The 25,024-nt window shown below is 39.3% G+C and overlaps 1 protein-coding gene across 1 annotated transcript in view; it reads right to left on the bottom strand.

Moving 5' to 3' along the window:
• The window catches only part of lrch1 (leucine-rich repeats and calponin homology (CH) domain containing 1), a 73,156-nt gene that overhangs the window by 20,152 nt on the left and 27,980 nt on the right, over positions 1-25,024 (bottom strand). The window contains exons 13-17 of the mRNA XM_047370658.1: positions 22,466-22,502; positions 21,563-21,679; positions 19,890-19,962; positions 19,027-19,137; positions 537-646 (exon numbers count right to left, since the gene is read on the bottom strand). Of these exons, the coding sequence (XP_047226614.1) occupies positions 537-646; positions 19,027-19,137; positions 19,890-19,962; positions 21,563-21,679; positions 22,466-22,502 (448 nt within the window). The remainder of the gene's footprint in view (positions 1-536; positions 647-19,026; positions 19,138-19,889; positions 19,963-21,562; positions 21,680-22,465; positions 22,503-25,024) is intronic.

Below are 25,024 nucleotides of genomic sequence, written 5' to 3'. Positions count from 1 at the left end.
TTGCCATCTGAACCACTTTGATCACGCTCAGTTTAAGAACCACAGGTCTGGTTTAAAACTCTGATTTAAAATAAGCTGGAAGTCAGAAAAGTTGTGAAATGGTCCTTTTGGCATTTTGAAGTCACATTGTTGCAAATCTGAGATAAAGGATGGATTCAAATATTAATTTCATTAAAAAAAAAGCTCAGAAATAGATATCATCTTCTTCAATGCTTATCTAAAATTCTGCTGCAACATGTTCATATCAATGGTACGCAGCTGCAATTTCAAAACTGAGCCTTTTCCTTTTAAAGAGAAAATAATTCCCTTTATGTCCTGGTCCTCTACAGAGATGTATTGCTGTGCTCTGCTGTCACACAGGATAAGACTGCATATTGTTGCTATTTTATTTTGCAAAGAACTCAAATCACTCTAAAATCATTATTGACCCGGTGGGGCTGTGAGACTGCAGAAATCCAGTCTAAATCTGCCTGAGATGAAAGCCTTATTTTGGGCTAACATGAATGAAGGAAAAGGTGAGGTTAAAGTTATCTCACATCTCTCAGCTGCTCCATGAGCTCCAGCTCCTCCCGCAGCTGCTCCATCTTCCGCCTCATGGTGAACTGGGGATCCACAGACTCCATACTCTTATGGCTCCGCAGGAACACTGCAGCAACGACAGCACCACAAAAGAGACGACGAGAGACTGAGGCGAGTGCATGCATAAACAGGCCGGTCACATCGTCCCAAACTAAAGGACAGAGCAGGCAGACCTCTGAGGAGGAGAAGAAGAGAGTCAAACACCAGGAAAGGCCTAAAAATTTTGTAGAATAACATCCAAAATCCTCTTGAAACAACTGGTAAATTAAAGGTGCCAATGATAGAAATATGCATGCTGTTGGTATGTTCTAAAACCCACACAGAAAAACACACTGAACCAGTTAGCAGAACCATGACTCAGGTTTAAGAACTAGCTTAAACCAACAACAAACTATTCGAAAAACAAAGGAAGAGAAGAAAAAAGAAGGAAGGTAGGACCTAAGAAAGGAAGAAGGATCGAAAGTAATGACATAACCAAAAGCTATAAAAAAGATTTGATGTATGGTATTTAAGCTGAATTCACTCTTTTCCATAATGGTTTATGAAATGGTTTGCAAAGCAGTCCCAAAGGTATGATTTGTCACTCATGCTGTGGTGTGGACTCCCCATCCACCAGAATCAACATGAACCTGTCTTTTTATATCAGATCTTATGAATGATTGGAATAATTAACACCTTCCATTAAACAGTTTCTGTCACATTCAGGATCAAGCATTAGATAAAGACAAGATAGGGTGGGAGCTATGTCAATAATTTGCACACTAAATACCTATATTGATATGCTATATGTGCATAACATGAAAAAAAAAAACACTTTTGTAGAATTAAAAATAATTTTTAAGGTTAAATCATCAGTTGTCAAAGCAGATAGGAAAAGTCTCCATAGCGGGTTTGAATGAACACTTAGCTAGTATAAATGCTAAAGTCCTAAATGGCAAATGGGCAAAATGACCATAACCCATTTCCTTTGTAAAAATACACAGCTATGATCCAAATGTTCCTTCTTTGTATTTAGACGTACACCGATTGACACCTACTGTTACAGCATAGGTATGCTAGCAGTTTGTCTGAATTGCTGCTTCTTGTCTAGAAAAAAACGCTACAAACAGTAGAACATTTTGAGATTAAAAATATATAATCAGAGTGATTTAGCCATGGCCTTGAAATGAGACAAAATAACATATCCTGACAGCTATCACCATGTTTAACATACAGTGCAGCCATGAGGCTCCCAAAGACTTTCACGACACAAGTCTCAGGTAAGGCTTTTCAGATACAAGTTAGGGTGCAGCCTAATTCTACAGGTACTTAACAACCTGGAGAAACTGAGTGCAAGATCTGATGAAATCCTCACTTTTTCATGTGTCTCCTGTGAAGTAGGAAGAGGATCAGAAAATCACTCTGACTGGTTGATTGGCTCCACATAAGCTTTTATTATAAATACCACTAGATAGGATAAAACACAGCAAAAGCTTCTGTGTAACAATTGTTCCTAAAACAGATCTATAAAAAAGACAGATTTGCTAGCAGATGACATCAGCTCTCTCCTGTTGCTACATGCTGCTGGAGCACTGAACAATGCTGGTGCTGCATTTGAGTGTAGGAATATGCTGACCTGCCTTCAGTTCAAAATCCTCTTGAAACAACTGGTAAATTAAAGGTGCCAATGATAGAAATATGCATGCTGTTGGTATGTTCTAAAACCCACACAGAAAAACACACTGAACCAGTTAGCAGAACCATGACTCAGGTTTAAGAACTAGCTTAAACCAACAACAAACTATTCGAAAAACAAAGGAAGAGAAGAAAAAAGAAGGAAGGTAGGACCTAAGAAAGGAAGAAGGATCGAAAGTAATGACATAACCAAAAGCTATAAAAAAGATTTGATGTATGGTATTTAAGCTGAATTCACTCTTTTCCATAATGGTTTATGAAATGGTTTGCAAAGCAGTCCCAAAGGTATGATTTGTCACTCATGCTGTGGTGTGGACTCCCCATCCACCAGAATCAACATGAACCTGTCTTTTTATATCAGATCTTATGAATGATTGGAATAATTAACACCTTCCATTAAACAGTTTCTGTCACATTCAGGATCAAGCATTAGATAAAGACAAGATAACAATTTGCTTCATTTAAATATTTAGGTTTATTTTTAACAACTAGAGGTGAAAACAGCTTATCACTGTTAAACATCTTCAATGCAGGATGAAACCAAATCGAATAATAACAATCTCGAATTGCAACGTTTTCTTTCTCTCCATCGGAGCTGCATTCAGAGCAACAGTGTGGTCAGTGTGATGCAAAAACCATATCAGTCTGGAAATACATGAACTTATTTCCTCTTAACACTTTCAGTGACACAAATAAAAATGGCTGCCCACCATTAAACATGTAGAGAGCTTATGTAAGTGTGACATTCACATCCACCCACACAGGCAGAGCTCAGAGCACTTTCATGCTGCAGCAAGAGTTCTGATGAAAATTAAAAAGAGAGATCATATTTCTCCTATTTTAGCTTCCCTTCATTGGCTCCCTGTTAAATCCAGAATAGAATTTAAAATTCTCCTCCTCACATATAAAGCCCTTAAATATCTAGCTCCATCATACATCAGAGATCTGATTGGTCCATATGTTCCCAACAGAGCACTTTGTTCTCAGACTGCAAGAACTGGTGGTTCCTAGAGTCTCTAGAAGTAGAATGGGAGGCAGATCCTTTAGTTATCAGGCTCCTCTCCTGTGGAACCAGCTCCCAGTTTTAGTCTGTGAGGCAGACACCCTGTCTACTTTTGAGGCTAGGCTTAACATTTTCCTTTTTGATAAAGCTTATACAGGTCCTTCTCAAAAAATTAGCATATTGTGATAAAGTTCATTATTTTCCATAATGTCATGATGAAAATTTAGCATTCATATATTTTAACTGAAATATTTCAGGTATTTAATTGTCTTAATACAGATGATTTTGGCATACAGCTCATGAAAACCCAAAATTCCTATCTCACAAAATTAGCATATCATTAAAAGGGTCTCTAAACGAGCTATGAACCTAATCATCTGAATCAACGAGTTAACTCTAAACACCTGCAAAAGATTCCTAAGGCCTTTAAAACTCTCAGCCTGGTTCATCACTCAAAACCCCAATCATGGGTAAGACTGCCGACCTGACTGCTGTCCAGAAGGCCACTATTGACACCCTCAAGCAAGAGGGTAAGACACAGAAAGAAATTTCTGAACGAATAGGCTGTTCCCAGAGTGCTGTATCAAGGCACCTCAGTGGGAAGTCTGTGGGAAGGAAAAAGTGTGGCAGAAAACGCTGCACAACGACAAAAGGTGACTGGACTCTGAGGAAGATTGTGGAGAAGGGCCGATTCCAGACCTTGGGGGACCTGCGGAAGCAGTGGACTGAGTCTGGAGTAGAAACATCCAGAGCCACCGTGCACAGGCGTGTGCAGGAAATGGGCTACAGGTGTCGCATTCCCCAGGTCAAGCCACTTTTGAACCAGAAACAGCGGCAGAAGCGCCTGACCTGGGCTACAGAGAAGCAGCACTGGACTGTTGCTCAGTGGTCCAAAGTACTTTTTTCGGATGAAAGCAAATTCTGCATGTCATTCGGAAATCAAGGTGCCAGAGTCTGGAGGAAGACTGGGGAGAAGGAAATGCCAAAATGCCAGAAGTCCAGTGTCAAGTACCCACAGTCAGTGATGGTCTGGGGTGCCGTGCCAGCTGCTGGTGTTGGTCCACTGTGTTTTATCAAGGGCAGGGTCAATGCAGCTAGCTATCAGGAGATTTTGGAGCACTTCATGTTTCCATATGCTGAAAAGCTTTATGGAGATGAAGATTTCATTTTTCAGCACGACCTGGCACCTGCTCACAGTGCCAAAACCACTGGTAAATGGTTTACTGACCATGGTATCACTGTGCTCAATTGGCCTGCCAACTCTCCTGACCTGAACCCCATAGAGAATCTGTGGGATATTGTGAAGAGAACATTGAGAGACTCAAGATCCAACACTCTGGATGAGCTAAAGGCCACTATCGAAGCATCCTGGGCCTCCATAAGACCTCAGCAGTGCCACAGGATGATTGCCTCCATGCCACACCACATTGACGCAGTCATTTCTGCAAAAGGATTCCCGACCAAGTATTGAGTGCATAACTGTACATGATTATTTGAAGGTTGACGCTTTTTGTATTAAAAACACTTTTCTTTTATTGGTCGGATGAAATATGCTAATTTTGTGAGATAGGAATTTTGGGTTTTCATGAGCTGTATGCCAAAATCATCCGTATTAAGACAATAAAAGACCTGAAATATTTCAGTTAGTGTGCAATGAATGTAAAATATATGAATGTTAAATTTTCATCTTGACATTATGGAAAATAATGAACTTTATCACAATATGCAAATTTGTTGAGAAGGACCTGTAGTTAGAGTGGCTTAGGTTATCCTGAGCTATCTTCCTTAGTTTTTAAATCCGTCTTCTTCCCTCCCTGTTGGATGGAGTAAGGGGGAGTCAGGTTTAACCTAAACCGGCTCAGGTATGGTTGAGGTGCAAACACACCCTCCATTTCTGCTACCTGTGCGACCCCTTCTCTTTTCCAATGGTTATAATCAGTCTGACAGAGAGAGGTATCCGGGTCCTTGTGGTTTTTAGTATAACAATGGCCATCAGCGGGCTCTAGATGGACAAACTTTATCAGTTTATTATTTTACTTAGTGCCCCTACACGTGGCCCATTCTGGAGTGGCCGGGTTCTGGCACTCGGTGGTTTGGTCTGGCCTCCCCGGTGTCCCCGCGCCGTTCCGGAACCTTTGTGGGTTGCCTTGAGATGACATTGTTATAAATAAGCGCTATATAAATAAATAAACTGAAACTATCTTTGTAGTTATGCTGCTATAGGCTTAGGCTGCTGGAGGACTTAATGACCACTTTCACCCTCTTCGCTACATTCTCACACTACTCTCCAATTTTGCATTATTTGCTGTTATTTCAGTTTTTAACTTAATGTTCTCTCTCTTTTCTCTTCCTAGAAGCTACACCTGGCCTGACTCTGTGTCTACCTGTGACACGTTTCTGGAGAGGGGAATCGTCCAAGCTTCTGCTGGAAACAACTTAATGCTCTCTCTCTACCAATGACCCACATGGCCCTGTCTTTCAGTGTTTACCCTTTCTCTCTCTTAGACATATCACTTGACTGAGCTTTTACTGTAACCAATTATATGAGCTCTCTTTTAGACTCTAACCTTGAAAACTGGCTCAGAGTTTATCTGTTCATTCTTTCTAGATGAAACGACTAAAGGAGCTACATCCATTAACATTTACTTTTCCTTCCCATAGAAAGGACTTCTGGATCAGTGCTTCTTTGTTCTCTTTGTGTCTTTGCTCTGTTCTCTCAAACCCCAGTCGGTCGTGGCAGATGGCCGTCCACACTGAGGCTGGTTCTGTTGGAGGTTACTTCCTGTTAAAAGGGACTTTTTCCTCTCCACTGTCGCTACATGCATGCTCAGTATGAGGGATTGCCGCAAAGTCAACGCCAGTGATTGTCCACTGTCTACATGCTCATCCAGGATGAGGGAATGCTGCAATTCACTGGATGCAATCTGCTGGGTTTCCTTAGACAGAAAAACTTTTCATCCAATTTGAATAAATAACTGAATCTGACTGCACTGTTCAATGGTTAGGATTAATTGGAATGTATGTACTTGATATTTGTGAAGTGCCTTGAGACAACATGTGTTGTGAATGGGCGCTAAATAAACAAACTGACTTGAAATTGAATTTCAGCTCGGACTTGGTGATCAGAGCGGTCATGTGACTCGATTCTGAAGCACAATAAAACAGCCTAGGACTAATAAATGAAGATCACACATACAGTCCACATTTCTTTGACTTTTTTTGTGATTTTCCATTCCTGGAGAAACCTTTAGAAACTTTGAAGGAGTCTTGATGTGCCTGAAGTTTTCTCTGAATCGTCTGCTGTCAAATTTAAATCACAGAATAGATGCAATGACATGTAATCCACCGGTTTTTAAGGCAAGTATAGTTTATTTATTAGAAAACCTGGGTGGTCTTGGCTTTATTGAAAAATTTTTGATCATTATTTCATTTGTTCAGCAGCTCTCAAGTTTACTAACCCCCCTCAAAACAAAAAACGATCTATATTGGGACTGATTTCTCAGACACAATTCTTCTTCTCTATTTTTGTTAAAAAATAAATAAATAAGAAGGAATACTCAAACAACGGCCCACTATAAACAGTCAGAGCAGGATTCTGACAGAAATGAGGTTAACAAGAAGAAATGCAGATGCCAACAGGCTGAAATAGTGGGAGCTTTCCTGAACTGCATGTAGGCGGAATCAGAGCGTGAAACATGCTTGGCCTTTCTACAAACACTAAATCAAACACACACCCACACATATGAAACACCCACACACATTCAAAGCTGAACGGTTGAATCGTTCACCTCCTCGCTGTCCCCTTTTATACACGCAGAAATCGGCACTTCATGACTGAATGAAACTAAGAAATACACACAAGTTTCTTAAATAGCCACAGGATGGAGCTGCAGCATCACTGCAGTGGATTCATACTTCAGGAGTGATGATGATGTAAGAAGTGAGTGTTGTCATCACTTTGACCTGCATCTTTAAACTGCCTTTCTAAGTGTCTGGGATTTATCTCCTGTGTAAGAACGCTGCTTGGTAACGTGTCATAACGGCAGATATATTTTAGCTCAGCCCACTCAGATGCAACTGGAAACATTGTACAGACAAAAAACACTAATGCCCACTTTAAATTTATGCCAAATATTTCTACAGTGGACAGCTTTTAAATATCTAATTTACAAAAACTAGAAACAAGAAGGAAAGACCCAAGGAAAGAAAAAAGGGCAGAAGGAAGGAAGTCAGATCACAAAGAGGGAAGAGGAAAGAAGATGGGAGACAAGAAAGGCTACAAGGCAGGAAGGGAGGAGAACTCAAGGAAGCAAGGTAAGAAGGAAGGACCCAAGGGAGGGAGGTAGGGCACAACAAAGTAAGAAAATTATGTAGAAAATGAACAAACTGCTGGTGTTGTTTGTCTCCAGGAAAATGTGCCTCTTTGCCAATTCATACCCTTATTTAATACCCACGCTTTGCCATGTCATCCGGTCCTAATGTCAGTTTGTACTCATGTACTTACCATTGTCTGTCATTTTTTTGTGGGAGTTATATATATTCGCGTAAGTACAGAAATAAATTGTATTAAAAACTCTTAAATCTGTCTCAGTTTTGTCCATCTATTGTATATATCCACTTATCCTTACAAGGCCGTGGGGGAGTTGGTGCCTATCTCCGGTGGTCAATGATCAAATAATAAATGATAAAAAGTACCCAGAAAAAATTTCTGATGAGAAGGTGAGATTTATTTAATATTAAATTTCAAGTAATTACTGGCCAACAACAAGATCGCTGCACTCAGTTTGCATGGCATTATTGTTTTTAAAGGAACATAGACAGACTGCAAGTACAGTTTGTATGCATAGTGGTAAGGTCAATCCCACAGGACACCTCCTGTTGTTCTGGCTTGTTTTATGAAAGCTAACAGGTGTGCAAGATATTACTAAGTTTACCTATGAAGTGATCTATAATGGTCAGATGAAGCTCAAAGTCTTTGCAGGTTTCATGATGGAAATGTTTTGTGAAAGAGGCTTTTGGTTGGATCTTCAGGTGGATTGGTGGGCTCATGTAACATACAAGAGATTGTGATCAAATCATAATAACTCTTAGTGACTTCCTCCTGATAGATATTCATCAGTCTCATAACTACATGTCCTCAGAGAATATAACGAGAGGTCACAAATTCACCTCAAACCACTTTGGGTCTTAATTCAGCAAAGGCAGTGCATGTATCCCACTAATGCCAGTTAATGCATGTTCTACACTTACCAAGGATTGCAATGGAAGCTGCTACCTAGGGTGGGAGCTATGTCAATAATTTGCACACTAAATACCTATATTGATATGCTATATGTGCATAACATGAAAAAAAAAAACACTTTTGTAGAATTAAAAATAATTTTTAAGGTTAAATCATCAGTTGTCAAAGCAGATAGGAAAAGTCTCCATAGCGGGTTTGAATGAACACTTAGCTAGTATAAATGCTAAAGTCCTAAATGGCAAATGGGCAAAATGACCATAACCCATTTCCTTTGTAAAAATACACAGCTATGATCCAAATGTTCCTTCTTTGTATTTAGACGTACACCGATTGACACCTACTGTTACAGCATAGGTATGCTAGCAGTTTGTCTGAATTGCTGCTTCTTGTCTAGAAAAAAACGCTACAAACAGTAGAACATTTTGAGATTAAAAATATATAATCAGAGTGATTTAGCCATGGCCTTGAAATGAGACAAAATAACATATCCTGACAGCTATCACCATGTTTAACATACAGTGCAGCCATGAGGCTCCCAAAGACTTTCACGACACAAGTCTCAGGTAAGGCTTTTCAGATACAAGTTAGGGTGCAGCCTAATTCTACAGGTACTTAACAACCTGGAGAAACTGAGTGCAAGATCTGATGAAATCCTCACTTTTTCATGTGTCTCCTGTGAAGTAGGAAGAGGATCAGAAAATCACTCTGACTGGTTGATTGGCTCCACATAAGCTTTTATTATAAATACCACTAGATAGGATAAAACACAGCAAAAGCTTCTGTGTAACAATTGTTCCTAAAACAGATCTATAAAAAAGACAGATTTGCTAGCAGATGACATCAGCTCTCTCCTGTTGCTACATGCTGCTGGAGCACTGAACAATGCTGGTGCTGCATTTGAGTGTAGGAATATGCTGACCTGCCTTCAGTTCATAGTCTCCCTGTCAGCTAGAATAAAATGTGCATATTACAGTGGTTTATATTTTACAATGAATTTTAATAACCTCACTGTGAATAATGAAGCCACACAGAGGGAGCCTGGAATGATTGTGAAAACTGCATAGAGGTGTGTGGTTCAAGATGTGATGAGACTGCATGATGAAAATTTGGGGGTTTTATACTATGAACATATGGTGTAAAGTATTTCACATCTACTTCTCTGTATTTTCTCTCCCTTCACACAACAGTTGACAGATAAGATCGTTACAGAGTGCAGCTGAACCGGTAGAAAGTGAACAGTGCATGTGTTTATTTCTATCCTGAGATCTGTGAGATTTAAGTTCCTATAAAAACCTGCTGACAGCAGAAAGGGCTGTCTCAGGTCACAGGTTCAGCATATCTTTCCCATCTATGCCTGTCTTTTTGCATATTTGATACAGGTAAGATCACAAAGTGGTCACGTCGATCCATACACGTTTACCGCTATCAAATGCAGGGTTGGTACTTATGAGGTCAGGAGCAGCAATGATGGCAGAATGATGTCAATCTCCCAGAGGCATGAAGCAAGTACAGAAAATTAGCCATAACCATATCAGACAAACAGATAAGCCTCTCACAATGAAGTACAGCACTTAGGTGGGAGGATGCTTTAGTTCTACACTGAACAGTTCAGAGACGGACAGCTGCGGCTTTATGAGCAGATTCTGACTGCAGCACATCAGAGAGCTGTGGGTCAGATAACCGAGGAGGCTAAGGCACCTATTCAGTGAGTAAGGCAAAAAGGTTCTGAGCCACTCTTTAGCCTAAATTAACAATAACTAACATATCTGTACAGAGATAGTCAGCATATGATGCCATATTATGCATTGCTATATCAGAAATATGCAAAATAATCGAACCTGCTGAATGTTACATGTATTTCTGTTTTAAAACAAAAGAAGAAATAAGCAATAAAAAAAGTGTCATGTATTATTTATCCATTATGATACACAGTTGGCTCGCAGGAAAGTTGCACAAAGATGTCAGATTTGACTTGCACTCTTGCTCTAGAATCTTGAAACTTGACTCGACTTGCGTACTAAGTTCTGAGGGCTTGACCTGGACTTGTACACTGACATCTAAAGTCTTCACTTTAAAGTCTTGGACTTGTGTCTAAAGTCTCAAAACTTGACTTGGATTCACACTGCAAAAAAGTAATGTCTTGACTCGGAATCTAAAGATTCAAGAACTGACTTGGACTCACTCTCTAAAGCCCTGAGACTTCAGTAATATCCGAGGCCTAGGAGTCTCGTCAACAATTTGTATTTCATGAGAGAGGGGTGAAAGTTAGCCGTTAAGCTAGCAACAGACTGCAGCACTGACAGCAGCATATTCTCATGTAAAAGGGTGCATTTGCTTAAAAAGCCAGAGATGTTTGCAGACTGTGGTATTTTAATGGTTAATAAAAGTCTTTTCATATTAACTGAAAATTCATAATAATAAACACAAAGATTCATTTTAAGTTGGACTCTGTATTAAACTTTACGTCCAAACATAATAAACTGGTCTCTCACATTTTATTCTCACTGTTATGCCACAGCCACCACAAAGACACTTCTGGGTTTTCAAAACAAAAGCACTTCCTTTCATTCATTTTATTGCCTCCAATTTCTTCACTTATTTGCATCTCACTTTTTGTCATTTGAAACATAATGTGTAACATATTTACTGACTTGACAAATGGTTTAAATGCAGCGGTAGTACATAATTTCCTAATAATCATGCAAATCTTTGATGAAAACCTTGTTCAGGTCACTATATAATAAACAAGCAGACAATGTGATCACAGGGATTAAAAGTATTTCCTGTCATATTTCTTCAGAAATGGGGCACTAACAAATGTTAACCAATTTCTAATAATATAAATATGAATATAAAATAAATATTACGCCCTAATATTCAACAGCCCCGACATCAGTTCCTATCAGTTTTCTGTTTTGAACACATTTTCTGGAAAAGATGAGGATCTGTAAATTTTTTTCTAGGAATAAAACTGTACATGATTAGAACTTATACCCTACAGTGTTTTTGGCAGACTAGATTGTGAACATCTCAGACGGTTACCATGCCTTCAGGCCTGTTTGTGAGAGAAGCCTTAACCATGAGTGTGTAACGACCTCCACAGCTCAGAATTGCAGCCACATATTAGAGCCTTTTAAGGACCAACAGAGCAATGTGCAGCTAACCTCAAGATAGACTCACAATAACGCTGACATAACTTGCTTATTTTGTCACTAACCACCAAAAGATATTATCCCACCTCTAATGAGAGAACAGGACATGGTTTTTAATGTGGGTTCTAAAATTAATCCAACTCCTTGGGCAGGGATTTTAATTTCAGTGCTGAAGGCAGGACCAATGAGACGAAAGCAGCAAGGCAGAACATCAGTCCTCAACCGCATTTAAATTAAGAGAAAAGACATGTACAGATATGCTTCTCACCGCTTCAAAACCTACACCGAAGTATGTACTCGTAAAGGTACTCGTAGCTGCACTCTTTTGACCTGTCCTCACAAAGATAGACAAAACAAGAAGTCACACACATGCGCGGCTGTGATCCATCTAAAATCTTGGACTTCGGTCCAGTGAAAGTAGGGTAGCCCTTCAGGGACCATTATCTAACACTTAAAATATAGCAACTAAAAATAGACAGGTGCACACAATTTGCACAGACAAACCCACAACTCATTCATGGTGCAGATGATACACACAAGCACACACACACAAGGAGCATCACACTTTCCTAATATGGCCTGTGATGTCTCGGTGTGTGTGGCGGCTACATTTAAGGCTTTAATGTTGATGTTGGTTGTGTTATGACGGCTCAGTGGCTGACACAAGAAAACAGCTCCTTCTGTACAATTGATATATAGTGAAAATTAAAAACAAGAAAAAAAGGGGGGGAAAAGTACAAATGCAGCCTATTCTGATCTTTTTTTTTTTTTTTACTCTGCTCAATGTAAGAAATGTAAAAACTGGTTCTGTCACCTCAAAAATAGTCTCCAAAACAAACAGAAGATCATTGCTTGGGGCGTAAAAAACACATCAGCTACTGAGATGAGACACTATCTAGGGTTTACAAGAACTACACTCAAATAGAGTAAAGGTTTCACAAATTATAAAATGTGGCTTAAGGAATCCTTTAATCCGTGTAAATGAATCTAGTCTAGGTTAGATGAGTCCATGCAGTTGTGCTCACAATCTACACCCCCTCTGTTAAAAGGTCAGCTTTTTGTGATGTGTAAGAACATGAAGCAGTGATAAATCCTTTTCACTTATATCTCAACAAAAAACTGCAATAACTTGGTTGAGAAAGTATAGACACACTTAATCATACTTTGTTGAAAGACATTTCTTGAGGTCACATCATCAGTTAAAGGGAATCTGATTAAGCTGAAATGGAGTTTAGCTGTTTATAGCAGGATTGTCTTGACTTTTCCCTGACTGTACAAAGCTATCTGTCAGGAGAAGAGGACAAAAGGTTTCACAACATTATTTGAATATTATGGCACAATGAAGACAGGCATCAGTAATGGTGGGACAATGGCAACATTCCAAAATTCAGAACCCTGGACATTTCTCCAAAATAACAAAAAAGACGAGACTTAAAGTGGTCACAGAGGCTCAGCAACACTGAAGAAGCTGCAGGAATTTAAATAAAGATACCCATAATGTTAATAATGTTTTTACAGAACTTTTCTTAGAAAATTCTGAGTGTTTGTATTCTGATTAGGAATTTACAGCAACATTTTGTCTCCTTTGAATAACCCAAGTCATATTTAATTCAAATATTAGTTTGTTTTTGATATTGTCAACTAAATAAAATACAACACATAACATAAATCAGTAAAATAAATAGTATGTTTTACCTTGTAGACTTGCAGATTTAGACACATTTAATGCCAAGATATAGAAGGTTTAAACATTTTATTACTACAAAACAAAATCTGTACTTCTTTTATGCCATCTCCATAACTGTCATCATTCAATGGGCTGAGTCTCAGCTCAGCTTGAGTGTGACCACATGAGTTTCTAACACACACACATCAGATCTAACTTTTACCACATGTCTTCCCTAGTCAGCAGCTACCGCAAAACATGAGCAGCTGGAGATGAAAGCAGATGTGGCAAAGCTCCTCTTTGATCAGAGACTGCTTCATACACATGCGCGTACAGAAACATGCACTGAAGCATGTAATCTGAAACAGCCCGGCATGTGGCAAGGGACAAAACTGGTGAAATCAGATGGAGTTCCACAAGGCAGATGATCCACATTGTCCATTTTTAATTCCATACTTTTTCAGGCTCAAATCACTGTCATTTTGTCAAATAAGTATTTTTAAGAGCTGTACATCTGTTGTTGTAGAGGGGGTCTAATATCAGTATGCTCCAAACACCTGAAGAAAAACTACATGACGGTCATGAAAAAAGAACAAAACATTTCTGAATATTTAAGGCTGCACAGACCACCTTTGACTACTGTAGGTGCCTCGTTTTATGTCTCTCCCTGAGAAAATGCATTAATAAGATTTCCTCTAACATCTCCATGCTTGCCATTTATCTGAAACTTGCATGCAACATACATCTCCCATCTAGTGGAAATAGTGCCTAACAGCCATACCAACTCAACAAATGCATTGAAAGCCCGAGGGCAGTGATGTCTGACGTAAGAACATAAGAAACCAGTGGACCTATCTATGTGCTGAAGGGAGCATAAATTGCCCTTAAAGGACTTTCTGTTAAAACAGGATGCAGAAAAACTGGTGCATGGATTTTTTCAGAAGTTTAATTATTGTAATATATCTTTATAGATCTTTGTTTAAAAAAAAAAAATAAAACAAAACAATCAAACAGCCTGCTGAACCTCATCTAAATTGGTGGTGCCAGAGACCTGACCAATGGATCATCTTACAGCAGCTCTTAAATAACTGCAATGGTTCCCTGTTCGTAAAAACGTAAAAAACATTAAGATGGGAAAAAAACAGATGCATTTTTAAGCAGAAACAAACTTCTTGATTGAATACAAATTACTTTAAGGTCTACCAGGGGTAAGAATTAGAGATTAGACGATATATCGGCATACGCATCGGTATCGGCTGATGTTAGTCTATTTTTAACTTATCAGTCTGATAAAAAACCTAAGTTGATATTAACAACCAATGTTTATTTCTGTCTAGTTGCTGTTTGTGTTTACATGAGGGGGAGAGGGTTGATCATGCAGTATTTGTTCAGTCATGTGACAGTGATGCACCACAGCCAGGATTGTGGGGTGTGTAACTACAGAAGCGAAACAATGTCAACGGTGTGGTCATTTTTCGCGTTGTCAAAAGACACACGTAAAGCGGTGTGTAATACTTGCAAAGTTGAGGTAATGCGAGGAAGATGTCACGTTAAGTCATTCAATACCACCAATTTGATTTGAAAAACCATCATCCAGAAACTCACAGACAATTGCAGGACGCAAATTGTGCTAAAAGTAGCCAAAAGACAAAAACGAAAGCAGGTGTGGAAGAATTAGGAGCCCAATACAGCAGGCATTCAATCAAGCTACGAATTTCTCCAAAGACAGCCCAAAAGCCAAGTGCAAAATAATGGTTTGCTCTCGACGACCACCCATTTTCCATATTAGAGGACCGAGGATTTCGGCGGTTGATACAGCACATTGAACTCTGCTACAGCCTTCCAAGTCAGCGCTAGTTTTCTGATGTTTCCTTTCCTGCTTTGCACAAAGTGGTGGTCACGCATGTCCACAAATTGTCGGACAATGACATTAGCTTCACTATGGATATATGGAGTTTGGATGTCAGATGAGTATATTAAGCTTTACAGCTCAGTGGATTGATGACAACTTTGAAATGAAGAGAGCCGTTTTGCGTGCTCAAGAGTTGGCAGGATCACATGCGGGGGGCTACTATTGGTAGAGCATTTGACTGCATGTTTGCTCAATGGAAGATTAAGAAGGACAACGTGCAAGTTGTGCTTCACAACAATACACAGAATATGATGAAGGCAATGGCCGAGTGCAGTGTTAAAAGCCTGGACTGCATGGCTCATACACCACAGCTAGCAGTGCACAATGGAGTGTTAAACCAGCGAAGCATCTCTGGCTGTGTAGCTCTTGGAAGGAAAATAGTCGGACATTTTTGCAACTCAACTTCCCAGGAGATATACAACAAGAGTTAGGCATGTTTCAGCGCACATCAGTGGGTCCTCATTGAAAACATGACTTCTCATTTGAACAATAAACAAAGGACATAAGCTCACAATTTGCTTCTACTGCAGACGGGATGCCTTCTGTCGTGGGACTGAAACGTTCTGTGAGCAAGGCAGCTGACACGGACAGTGGGTCCGCACAGTAAAGACCAACCCTCCTGGAAGCTATAAATAAGCGATGTGGAAGCGTTTTCTCTGAGCCGCTTTACCACTTGGCAACGATCCTTGTACCCGAGGTACCCGAGGTACAAAGACCGTTATTTTGACAGTCACCAAACAGGCGGCTAGAAATTTGCTTCAAAAGCAAGTTGACAAATTAACACAGAGTAACAGAGCTACAGAAATACCAGTCACAGAAGAACCACAAAAGAAGAAGAGAAGGACCATCAAAAAAGGTGAACAGTCTCTCTTTGAAATGCAGGATGAAATTCTGAAGAACTCAATCATACAACTGCAGGCAGCCCTGACAAGCCACACAAGTGTACAAACATAGCATTATTATAAACCCTCTTTTATTTAAATAACCAAGCCTGTTGAATACTTTGTGTAATGATTTTTAATGTACATTAATTGTATACAGTTACTAAAACAATTGGTTTACTTCGATTAAAAAAATTAAACTACCTTTTTTAGTCATGCTTCACTGCCCTCTTGAGAGTGGACATTTAGCATTGTCCTCTGCTTACAGCAAAGTTCAACAAAGCTCTTAAAGAGATGACAATGTTGCAAAGTCTAGATTGCTGGTAATTTATCACACATACGTACATAGAGATGCACTTGTCTACTTTACTGTAGGTGCATGGCTATCTGAGTGAGCCCCCATCCCCAGAAATGAAAGCCCCCCGCAGTACTGGCAAAGCAACATATCTTGCTTTCTGGCCCTGTTCAAGGCAGCAAGCACCTTTCGACTTAATGTACAAGTCTGGACAGTGAATGTCTCCTTTCTGCTGCATCACATATTGTTGATGAAAAGAGAAACCGGATTCAGTGTGAGAAAGCAGAAATACTTTTTTTTGTCAAAAAAAAAAATCTGCCTTTGCTAATGAAGGAAAGTCTATACTATAATCCACAGTGTCAGGTGGAAACACTGTTTCAGTGTTTGGGACACTTACTTTCAGAGCAAGCTTTATGTTGGGAAATGTACAAAGACTACCATGTCTTTTTAATTACAGTTTTGTCCCAGCTCAAATGCTATGGTTTAACGATTTTATAGTTCAGAATTAAAATTGATTTGCAGTTTTTTATATTTGCCTGCCTGTGGAAACAATGTTTCAGGTTTGGGACATTTACTAATTACAGTGCAAGTGGGAAAATGTGTGCTGATAGGGGATCAGAATTTTCTCTGATATTTTTGATTTAACATTTTTCACAGATTTGAGTTTAAATGGAGTAGACTTGTGCTTAAAACACGTTTGTAATTTAACAGATGGTTACCATGAATACAACCAAGTCGGATCAGTTGACCTTGTCCACCTGTTAGATTTATGATCCAAACTTTCTCGCAATAGTTTTGTCAGTTGAGGGAGTTAAGTTGTACTTCAGTGTGGTTACATACTTGTAACCAAACTGAGTAACTAGTTACAAGTGTTTTATATTAGCCATGCAATCTTATTAGTTAGTATTAAGATTAAGTTACGCTTTTATATATATAAGTTTTCATTTTGGTACATCCGTAGTAAGAATATGTTTAGGCTTAGCTGTACAATATTATTCAAATTCTTATGAGCGATTTCTTACTTCAGCAGCAGAAAAAAAACAAATATTTTCAAAAGGTTGCTAAGCTCAATCATTTTGGTTTCAAATGACAGGAATCTAATGGTATCATGACAATCTATTACCGGCCCATGCCTATTATTGACGTATCCGTTAAACGTGGACCGTGATAACATTTCATCGCTCATTCACCGAAAACGCATCATAATTTCGGCATTCTCACTGAGCAGATTATGTGTTTTTGTCTACCAGAACAGCTGTTTCCTCATATAACCTGAGATCCACTACACACAGCACCTGCAGCCAGACCCCTTTCAGGCACGGAGACAGCCGGCTACTTGGTTAACTGGATAGTTAGAAATCGCCAACCAGTCTTTTTCCACTTTACGGATCTGTCTAAACATTTGGTCTCACATCCCAGTTTACCCCTAACACAGTGGCGATTGCTCTAAGACAGCAAGGCAAGCTCAGCTTCCCCTAACATGTCAAAAAATAAGTGATCAAATATATACTGTTGTGTGTACATGTCATTGACTAAATATGCGCTACAACGCGCTCAACCTTTGTTCAGAATCAGCTTCTTATCACTGGTAACGAGGCGGCTTTCCTCTCACTCATTCCCACAGCTTCACAGTGCTTTAAACAGTGAGTTCAATAGCGAAGCAAAAATGCTGGGCTTTGTCCCGCCCATCGGACACTCAAAATGCTGGGCTTTGTCCCGCCCATCGGACACTCAAAATGCTGGGCTTTGTCCCGCCCATCGGACACTCAACATCTCTGGAAGTCTATGGAGCAGTGGGCTGGCCTCGGCTGGCCCGGACGCTCAGCTTCTGCATGATGATTGGATGATCTGTCTGAGGCTGAATCCCTTTTTGATTGAAAGGGAAATGAGCGAATCAGCAATCTTGAAATTGAGCTTCCCCTCCTTGAAAGACCAGCATTCACCACTGCCCCAACCCCAGTTCTGACCTTGACCCCTAACTAGAAAGACAAACAACATTTCGAAGTAGTTAAATCATAGAGCTTATTTTAAGATTCATAAACTAGATGACGAGCAGAACTTCCTTTTTCTTGAAGAAGCCTAAATTGCTCAGAGCAATAAAATCATCAAAGCGGAGCCAAGAGTCTACGGACAGAAATTATTTAGCCGCCTAATGAGCTGGCTATCTAGCTAGCTAGATAGATTGATAGACATTTCTGTCTTATATTAGATAGTTCATATGTTATAAATGACACTAATAAAACATAATTTTAAATAAGCAGCATTAAAGGAAGAAGATCAACCAGTTACTATCAATTAAAAATGTATAGAATATAAACTAGAAACACACTGAAATATTGATTTTAACTGCAGTGTAAAGAGTGAATATTTCTGTAAGGTATGAAAGCTTCACTTGATAGTGAAACTCAATTGAAAAGGTGTATCAAAGGAAGAGAAAAACAGACATCAAACAACAATAAGAACAATTGGAAATTGAATATTTAAGCCCTTCTTAATGCCATAACAAGTACACACAAATTTTATTTTCTTCAAGGACAAAGCAAACTCAGTGAAGTACAGCAGAGTCAACCGCTCAGCCCAGATGTGTGTGAATTGACCAGTAAACATTAAAAAGTGGCTCACCCTGGCTGTGCATGCCTCCGTCGCCATGTCTACGATGTAGGGGTAAAGCCTGTGAGAGAAGGGAGGAGTCTAGACAGGAAGGAGGAGGTGAGCACGGCAGTGAGGGCGGGGCTACAACCACGAAGTGGGAAGTGAACAGAGGAAGTGATGGCGGAACCGTGTGCAATACAGAAAAGGTGGGAGTGGTGCCAAGGACAAGCACAGCAAGTTCATTCCACGAAAAAACACACCCGGGAAAAAAATAATTACCAGGATCAGGGATACGTTTGGGAGGAGATTGTTTGGAATCAATGACAGAGTTATTGATTCGAAGGTTCAGGCAGGTCAGAATCAGTGATTTTGTAAATGTAACATTAAAGTCATGCAGGAGACCCAGCAGAGCAAAACATCAAAAGGAGGAATAAAAAAAAATGGCAACACAGAACACAAAGAGCACAAAAAAAAAAAAGATTAGAGGCATTTCACAATACAGGTCACCCTGACATGCTGTTAGCATCATGTTAGCTTTTTTAGCGGTTAGCAACACACTGATGTCAGCTGGCAAACAAAACTTATAAAAAGCGCAAGGCGCAATTTCATCCGGATCGTACAGATAAAGCAGACAAACCAGAACCATGGAGTTGTATTTAACACAACCGATGTGCTGTTTTATTTCAGACTAATTATGAAGTTAGCGTCCACACTTTTCATATGTACCCAATAAACAATAAACAGATGGACTACAAGACATTTCCAGTGTTAGTGAGTACTTTCAATTTAAACCTGCCATTATTTAGCCTAACTTGGCTCTGTAAGGAAACCTTCACAATCAACGGACGTGGAAGTCCAAGGGCCTGATCCACCTTTCTCTTATCACAACTCACCTGATCGAGGTTTCAGCCCAAACGGCGGACTGGAGAGAGATAGAGGTCCCATGGCTGGAGATCTGTCTTCTCGCTGCAACAACAGAATAGAGAGAATCGATTAAACTAGCCCGCCCTCAGTAAATTCACAGAACAGACAGTTAATATTCCCTGGCACGTAGGCGCAGTTTGCATAGACTAGCAGTTAAATGACTCAGCAGAAACAAAAAGCACTGAAACACAAACCTCTGCGATGAAGCTTTATCAACAGAATTTCAGTGAACTATGGTTAAAACTAATCGCTCCAGAGACAGGAGCTCTGCACAACATCCTGACGTTATCAGTAAACGCTCAAACAGTAAGACTTGACTCTTTATGGCTTAAAAGAAATAAAGCAGCACATTATTTCTGGAAGCCATTTTTTTTTTTACCTTGAATAATCCTCCAAGGAAACCTATGTATGGTATCTTTGTTTCAAATTTGTAGTAAAGGGTTGTTCTTATTATTGGTAGTGGGCTTCTGAGGAGTTGTTGTTTGTATTCAGTCTCTTATCAGAGTACTCAGCAGTCAGACCTATTTCAGTTTACAGAATTACAAGTAAAATCTCATGAGGGAGTAGATTTCAGCCATTTAAAAGTTAAGAATGTAACAGTGTTTTAAGCTAATACTATATGAACTTTTACAGTCACTTTGAAAGAGTTGATCTTTTATAATAGAAATATATAGGTATTAACATTGGCTCTATATTAGAATGTGGTAACTTGAAAGTTGAAGTAGTTGTTGCCAAGAATGGCACATCCAGTTAGGTTTAAATGAAATTATATGAATTATATGAAATGTTGTATTTGTCTGTTATGAAAATTTCTTTGATGATCTAAAACATTAAAATATGACAAAACAGGCAAAACTGAATGAATTTGCAGGAGGGCAAAAACTTTTTCACACCTCCATAAAACAATTTGACATTTATATAACCTTTATTTCTTTAGGATTAATACAATAACAGAATTATAGAAGTATAAAAACTGAAATTTATTTTTTACATTGATTACAGATTTTTGAAACACAGTTTGTGAAATCTTTACTCTTAGTTTTTCCAGAAACATTGCCAGCATGTCATCTTGTCTCGTTCTCATCAACCCAATATTGCATCGTCCTTTCCCATGATCTGTTGCTACATATATGTCCACTTAAACCTACATTATTATTAAGAGTGGAACATTTTAGTAGTATGAAACATTTTTTTGACATTTGTTTAACTCCTATTTATCTCTCAGACAGGGTTCCCTAGATGACAAACAGGAGTCAAGGAGCAAAAGTCACAAATCCTTTACTTCTGTTTACATCTGTAAATAAATCAATTCACGGTGACAAGGAATACACCAGATATAAGTTTCTCCACAGTCGATAAGAGCTTCATTCCACCTGAATTTACTCAGACTGGATTGTGTTTCTACATAACACAGAACGACTAGTGAAGGACTCGAAACAATGTACAGCAACACAGAAAAATGTTTCTCATCCTGCTCACATGTGCAGCAAGCTGCCAGATGAAATATAACACATGTGGGAAATCTCAGCCACTTAACATGCCAGACACACGGCAGTCGCACTGCTGAGGCAACTTGACTGAGGACAGCTCACTGTGATGGGTGGAACATAGCCTACATCCAGAGGTCTGCTGCTATGGTTACCTTCAGGGACATATGCCATCCATACTCCCGGCATGCAAGCTGAGCCTCAAACCTGGCCTTCTCTAGAATCATCTGCCTCTTCTTCTGGAACTCATAGCCTCCCTCCTCCATGTGCTGCTACAGGACGCATCGAAACATTCAGGCTACAAGTGCATTCCATTTCCTGCATTCGTATGGGATTTACCGCGTTCTTCTAAGAACAAAGATACTGCAGTCTTCATGTGAAAAGCCAGTCTGGTTTTTCAGGGCAGAAAAAGCTGCAACTAAATAATGATAATAGCTGTAGAATGAAGAAAAGTAACAGCTCTTATTTAATATTAACATCAACAGCAGATAGATGTGTCTCGTACCAAATAAAATCTGCTAGACTGATGTGAGACAGAATCTCTATGGATGCTTATCCACATCTTTGGTGAAATGTAGTAGTAAAATTGTAGATTACAATCAAAAAAATATCTGTGCGTCTCTTGCAAGGAGGAAGGAGCAGCACTTTGTTTGTCCGTTCTGGGCTATTGTACAAACACTACAAAATCAGAGTAAGAACTCATAAGCTTACACTATGGAAATAATTATTAAAAAAAACAGAAGCACAAAACAGTTTTTCATTAGTGGAGGAGATTGATTGAGGCACATATTTTATTCTTAAGTTCAAACTTTTAAAACAGACAAAAAAAAAAGCAGTGTTTTTCTACATTTTCTGCCATTTAAATGAACATATTGATTGCCAAACAAGCTTTCAGTTGACAAACTATCAGATGTGACTAAACTTCATTGTTCATTTAACTGCCATTATTTAGGATCCCGTTTTACTGTCAGCTACTAAAGTACAGCAGAGTAAGGAAGGCTGTCTTTGTTTTATTTCTACTGGGCCGTAACTCAAAGAAAGGTTTTAGCATACTGTACCTTTGGTGTTGTGCTGCCCTCATCACTGTCCTGTCCGCTGAGAAGAAACATAGGATTAGACATGAGACTAAGAAACATCAGGATCTATGAACATAGTCATAATTTCAATTCCAAACCTTTAAATGAGAAATACCAGGGCCTAAAGACCTGTGTCACTTTCCTTAAAAAAAGGCAGACAGTTACAACTACATCACACACACATTTACCAAAGGTAAAAGTTAGCAGGAAATTCTGCGTAGAGTGATAACTCTGATCATCTTCACTCTGGAACATTCTGAGCTCTGATAATGATAAATGATACCTTGATGTTAAAAGCACTGTACTGGTGCGGGTCATTTCGCATTTTCATTACATTTCATTACATTTTGGTTACTTCATACTTTTCATATTTAAATCCCATATTAAACAGGTTTCTAGGATTTCCTTCTTTCACCTCCGGAACATTGCCAGAATTAGAAATATCCTATCCAGGATTGACGCTGAAAAACTAGTCCACGCATTTGTTACTTCAAGGCTGGACTATTGTAATTCTTTACTATCAGGATGTCAACAAAATGCAGTTAAAAGCCTTCAGCTGCCAAAATGCTGCAGCAAGAGTTCTGATGAAAATTAAAAAGAGAGATCATATTTCTCCTATTTTAGCTTCCCTTCCATTGGCTCCCTGTTAAATCCAGAATAGAATTTAAAATTCTCCTCCTCACATATAAAGCCCTTAAATATCTAGCTCCATCATACATCAGAGATCTGATTGGTCCATATGTTCCTAACAGGGCACTTCGTTCTCAGACTGCAAGTTTACTGGTGGTTCCTAGAGTCTCTAGAAGTAGTCTGGGAGGCAGATCCTTTAGTTATCAGGCTCCTCTCCTGTGGAACCAGCTCCCAGTTTTAGTCCGTGAGGCAGACACCCTGTCTACTGTTAAGGCTAGGCTTAAAACTTTCCTTTTTGATAAAGCTTATAGTTAGAGTGGCTTAGGTTATCCTGAGCTATCTCTGTAGTTATGCTGCTATAGGCTTAGGCTGCTGGAGGACATAATTACCACTTTCACTCTCTTTGCTACATTCTCATACTACTCTCCATTTTTGCATTATTTTCTGTTATTTCAGCTTTTAACTTTGTTCTCTCTTTTCTCTTCCTAGAAGCTACACCTGGTCTGACTCTGTGTCTACTTGTGACACCTTCATGGAGGGGGGGCATTGTCCAAGCTTCTGCTGGGAACACCTAAATGCTCACCTTCTACTGATGATCCACATGGCCCTGTCTTTCAGTGTTTAACCCTGTTTACTCTTAGACATAGCTACTGGCTGAGATTCTGCTGTGACTAGCTCTATGTGCTCTCTTTCAGACTCTAGCCTTGAAAACTGGCTCAGAGTTTGTCTGTTCTTTCTTTCTAGGTGAAACGACTAAAGGAGCTACATCCATTAACATTTACTTTTCCTTCCCATAGAAAGGACTCCTGGATCAGTGCTTCTTTGTTCTCTTTGTGTCTCTGCTCTGTTCTCTCAAACCCCAGTCGGTCGTGGCTCACACTGAGCCTGGTTTCTTCCTGTTAAAAGGGAGTTTTTCCTCTCCACTGTCGCTACATGCATGCTCAGTATGAGGGATTGCTGCAAAGTCAACGCCAGTGACTGTCCACTGTCTCTACATGCTCATCCAGGAGGGAATGCTGCAAGTCTCTGAATCAATGCAATCTGCTGGGTTTCCTTAGATAGAAAAACTTTTTTTCCAATTTGAATAAATAACTGAATCTGACTGCACTGTTCAATGGTTAGGATTAATTGCAATGCATGTGCCTGACTTGAAATCTATATGATTCATTTGAATTGACTTAGCCCATTTTAAAGTTACCCACCTTTCAGTCAGGTTTAGCCTAAACCGGCTCAGTTATGGTTGAGGTGCAAACACACCCTCAATTTCTGCTACCTGTGCGACCCCTTCTCTTTTCCAATGGTTATAATCAGTCTGACAGAGAGAGGTATCCTGATCCTTGTGGTTTTTAGCATAACAGTGACCATCTGTGGGCTCTACATGGACACACTTTATCAGTGTATTATTTTACTTAGTACCCCTACACTTAGCCCATTCTAAAATGGCCAAACTCTAACACTGCAGTTTATTCTAACCTCCCCAACAACCCTATACCATTCCAAACCCTTTGTGAAATGCCTTGAGACGATATGTGTTGTGAATTGGAGCTATATAAATAAAACTGAATCGAATTCAAAATACCCAAAAACGTTGGGTGCTGTCTATCTCTGAACCTTTTGTACTAACTGTGCACCAATTCGGATCCACCAGGGGGACGTTTTACACCCAGACTGACTAACTGATGATTCAGGTAAAAAAAAGTGGGTACAAATTTGAGATGGGGTGAAATTGTGTGGAGATGCTCTGTACAGCTTTAATTTGTTAGCCAAACAGAAAGAAGTGCAACAGTACTAAAATGTCAAGTTTTACATCATGCTTTGTTTCAATGAGCAGAGCTGCAAGGAAAAAGAATTGTTTACTTTGTTAGAGAAACCTGCCTGTGAAGACTTTGGTGCATGACAATCAAGAAAATA

This window comes from Girardinichthys multiradiatus, chromosome 7 (genome assembly GCF_021462225.1).
Source record: "Girardinichthys multiradiatus isolate DD_20200921_A chromosome 7, DD_fGirMul_XY1, whole genome shotgun sequence".
NCBI classification, from domain to species: Eukaryota; Metazoa; Chordata; class Actinopteri; order Cyprinodontiformes; family Goodeidae; genus Girardinichthys; species Girardinichthys multiradiatus.
This window is presented reverse-complemented; position numbering and strand designations above follow the sequence as displayed.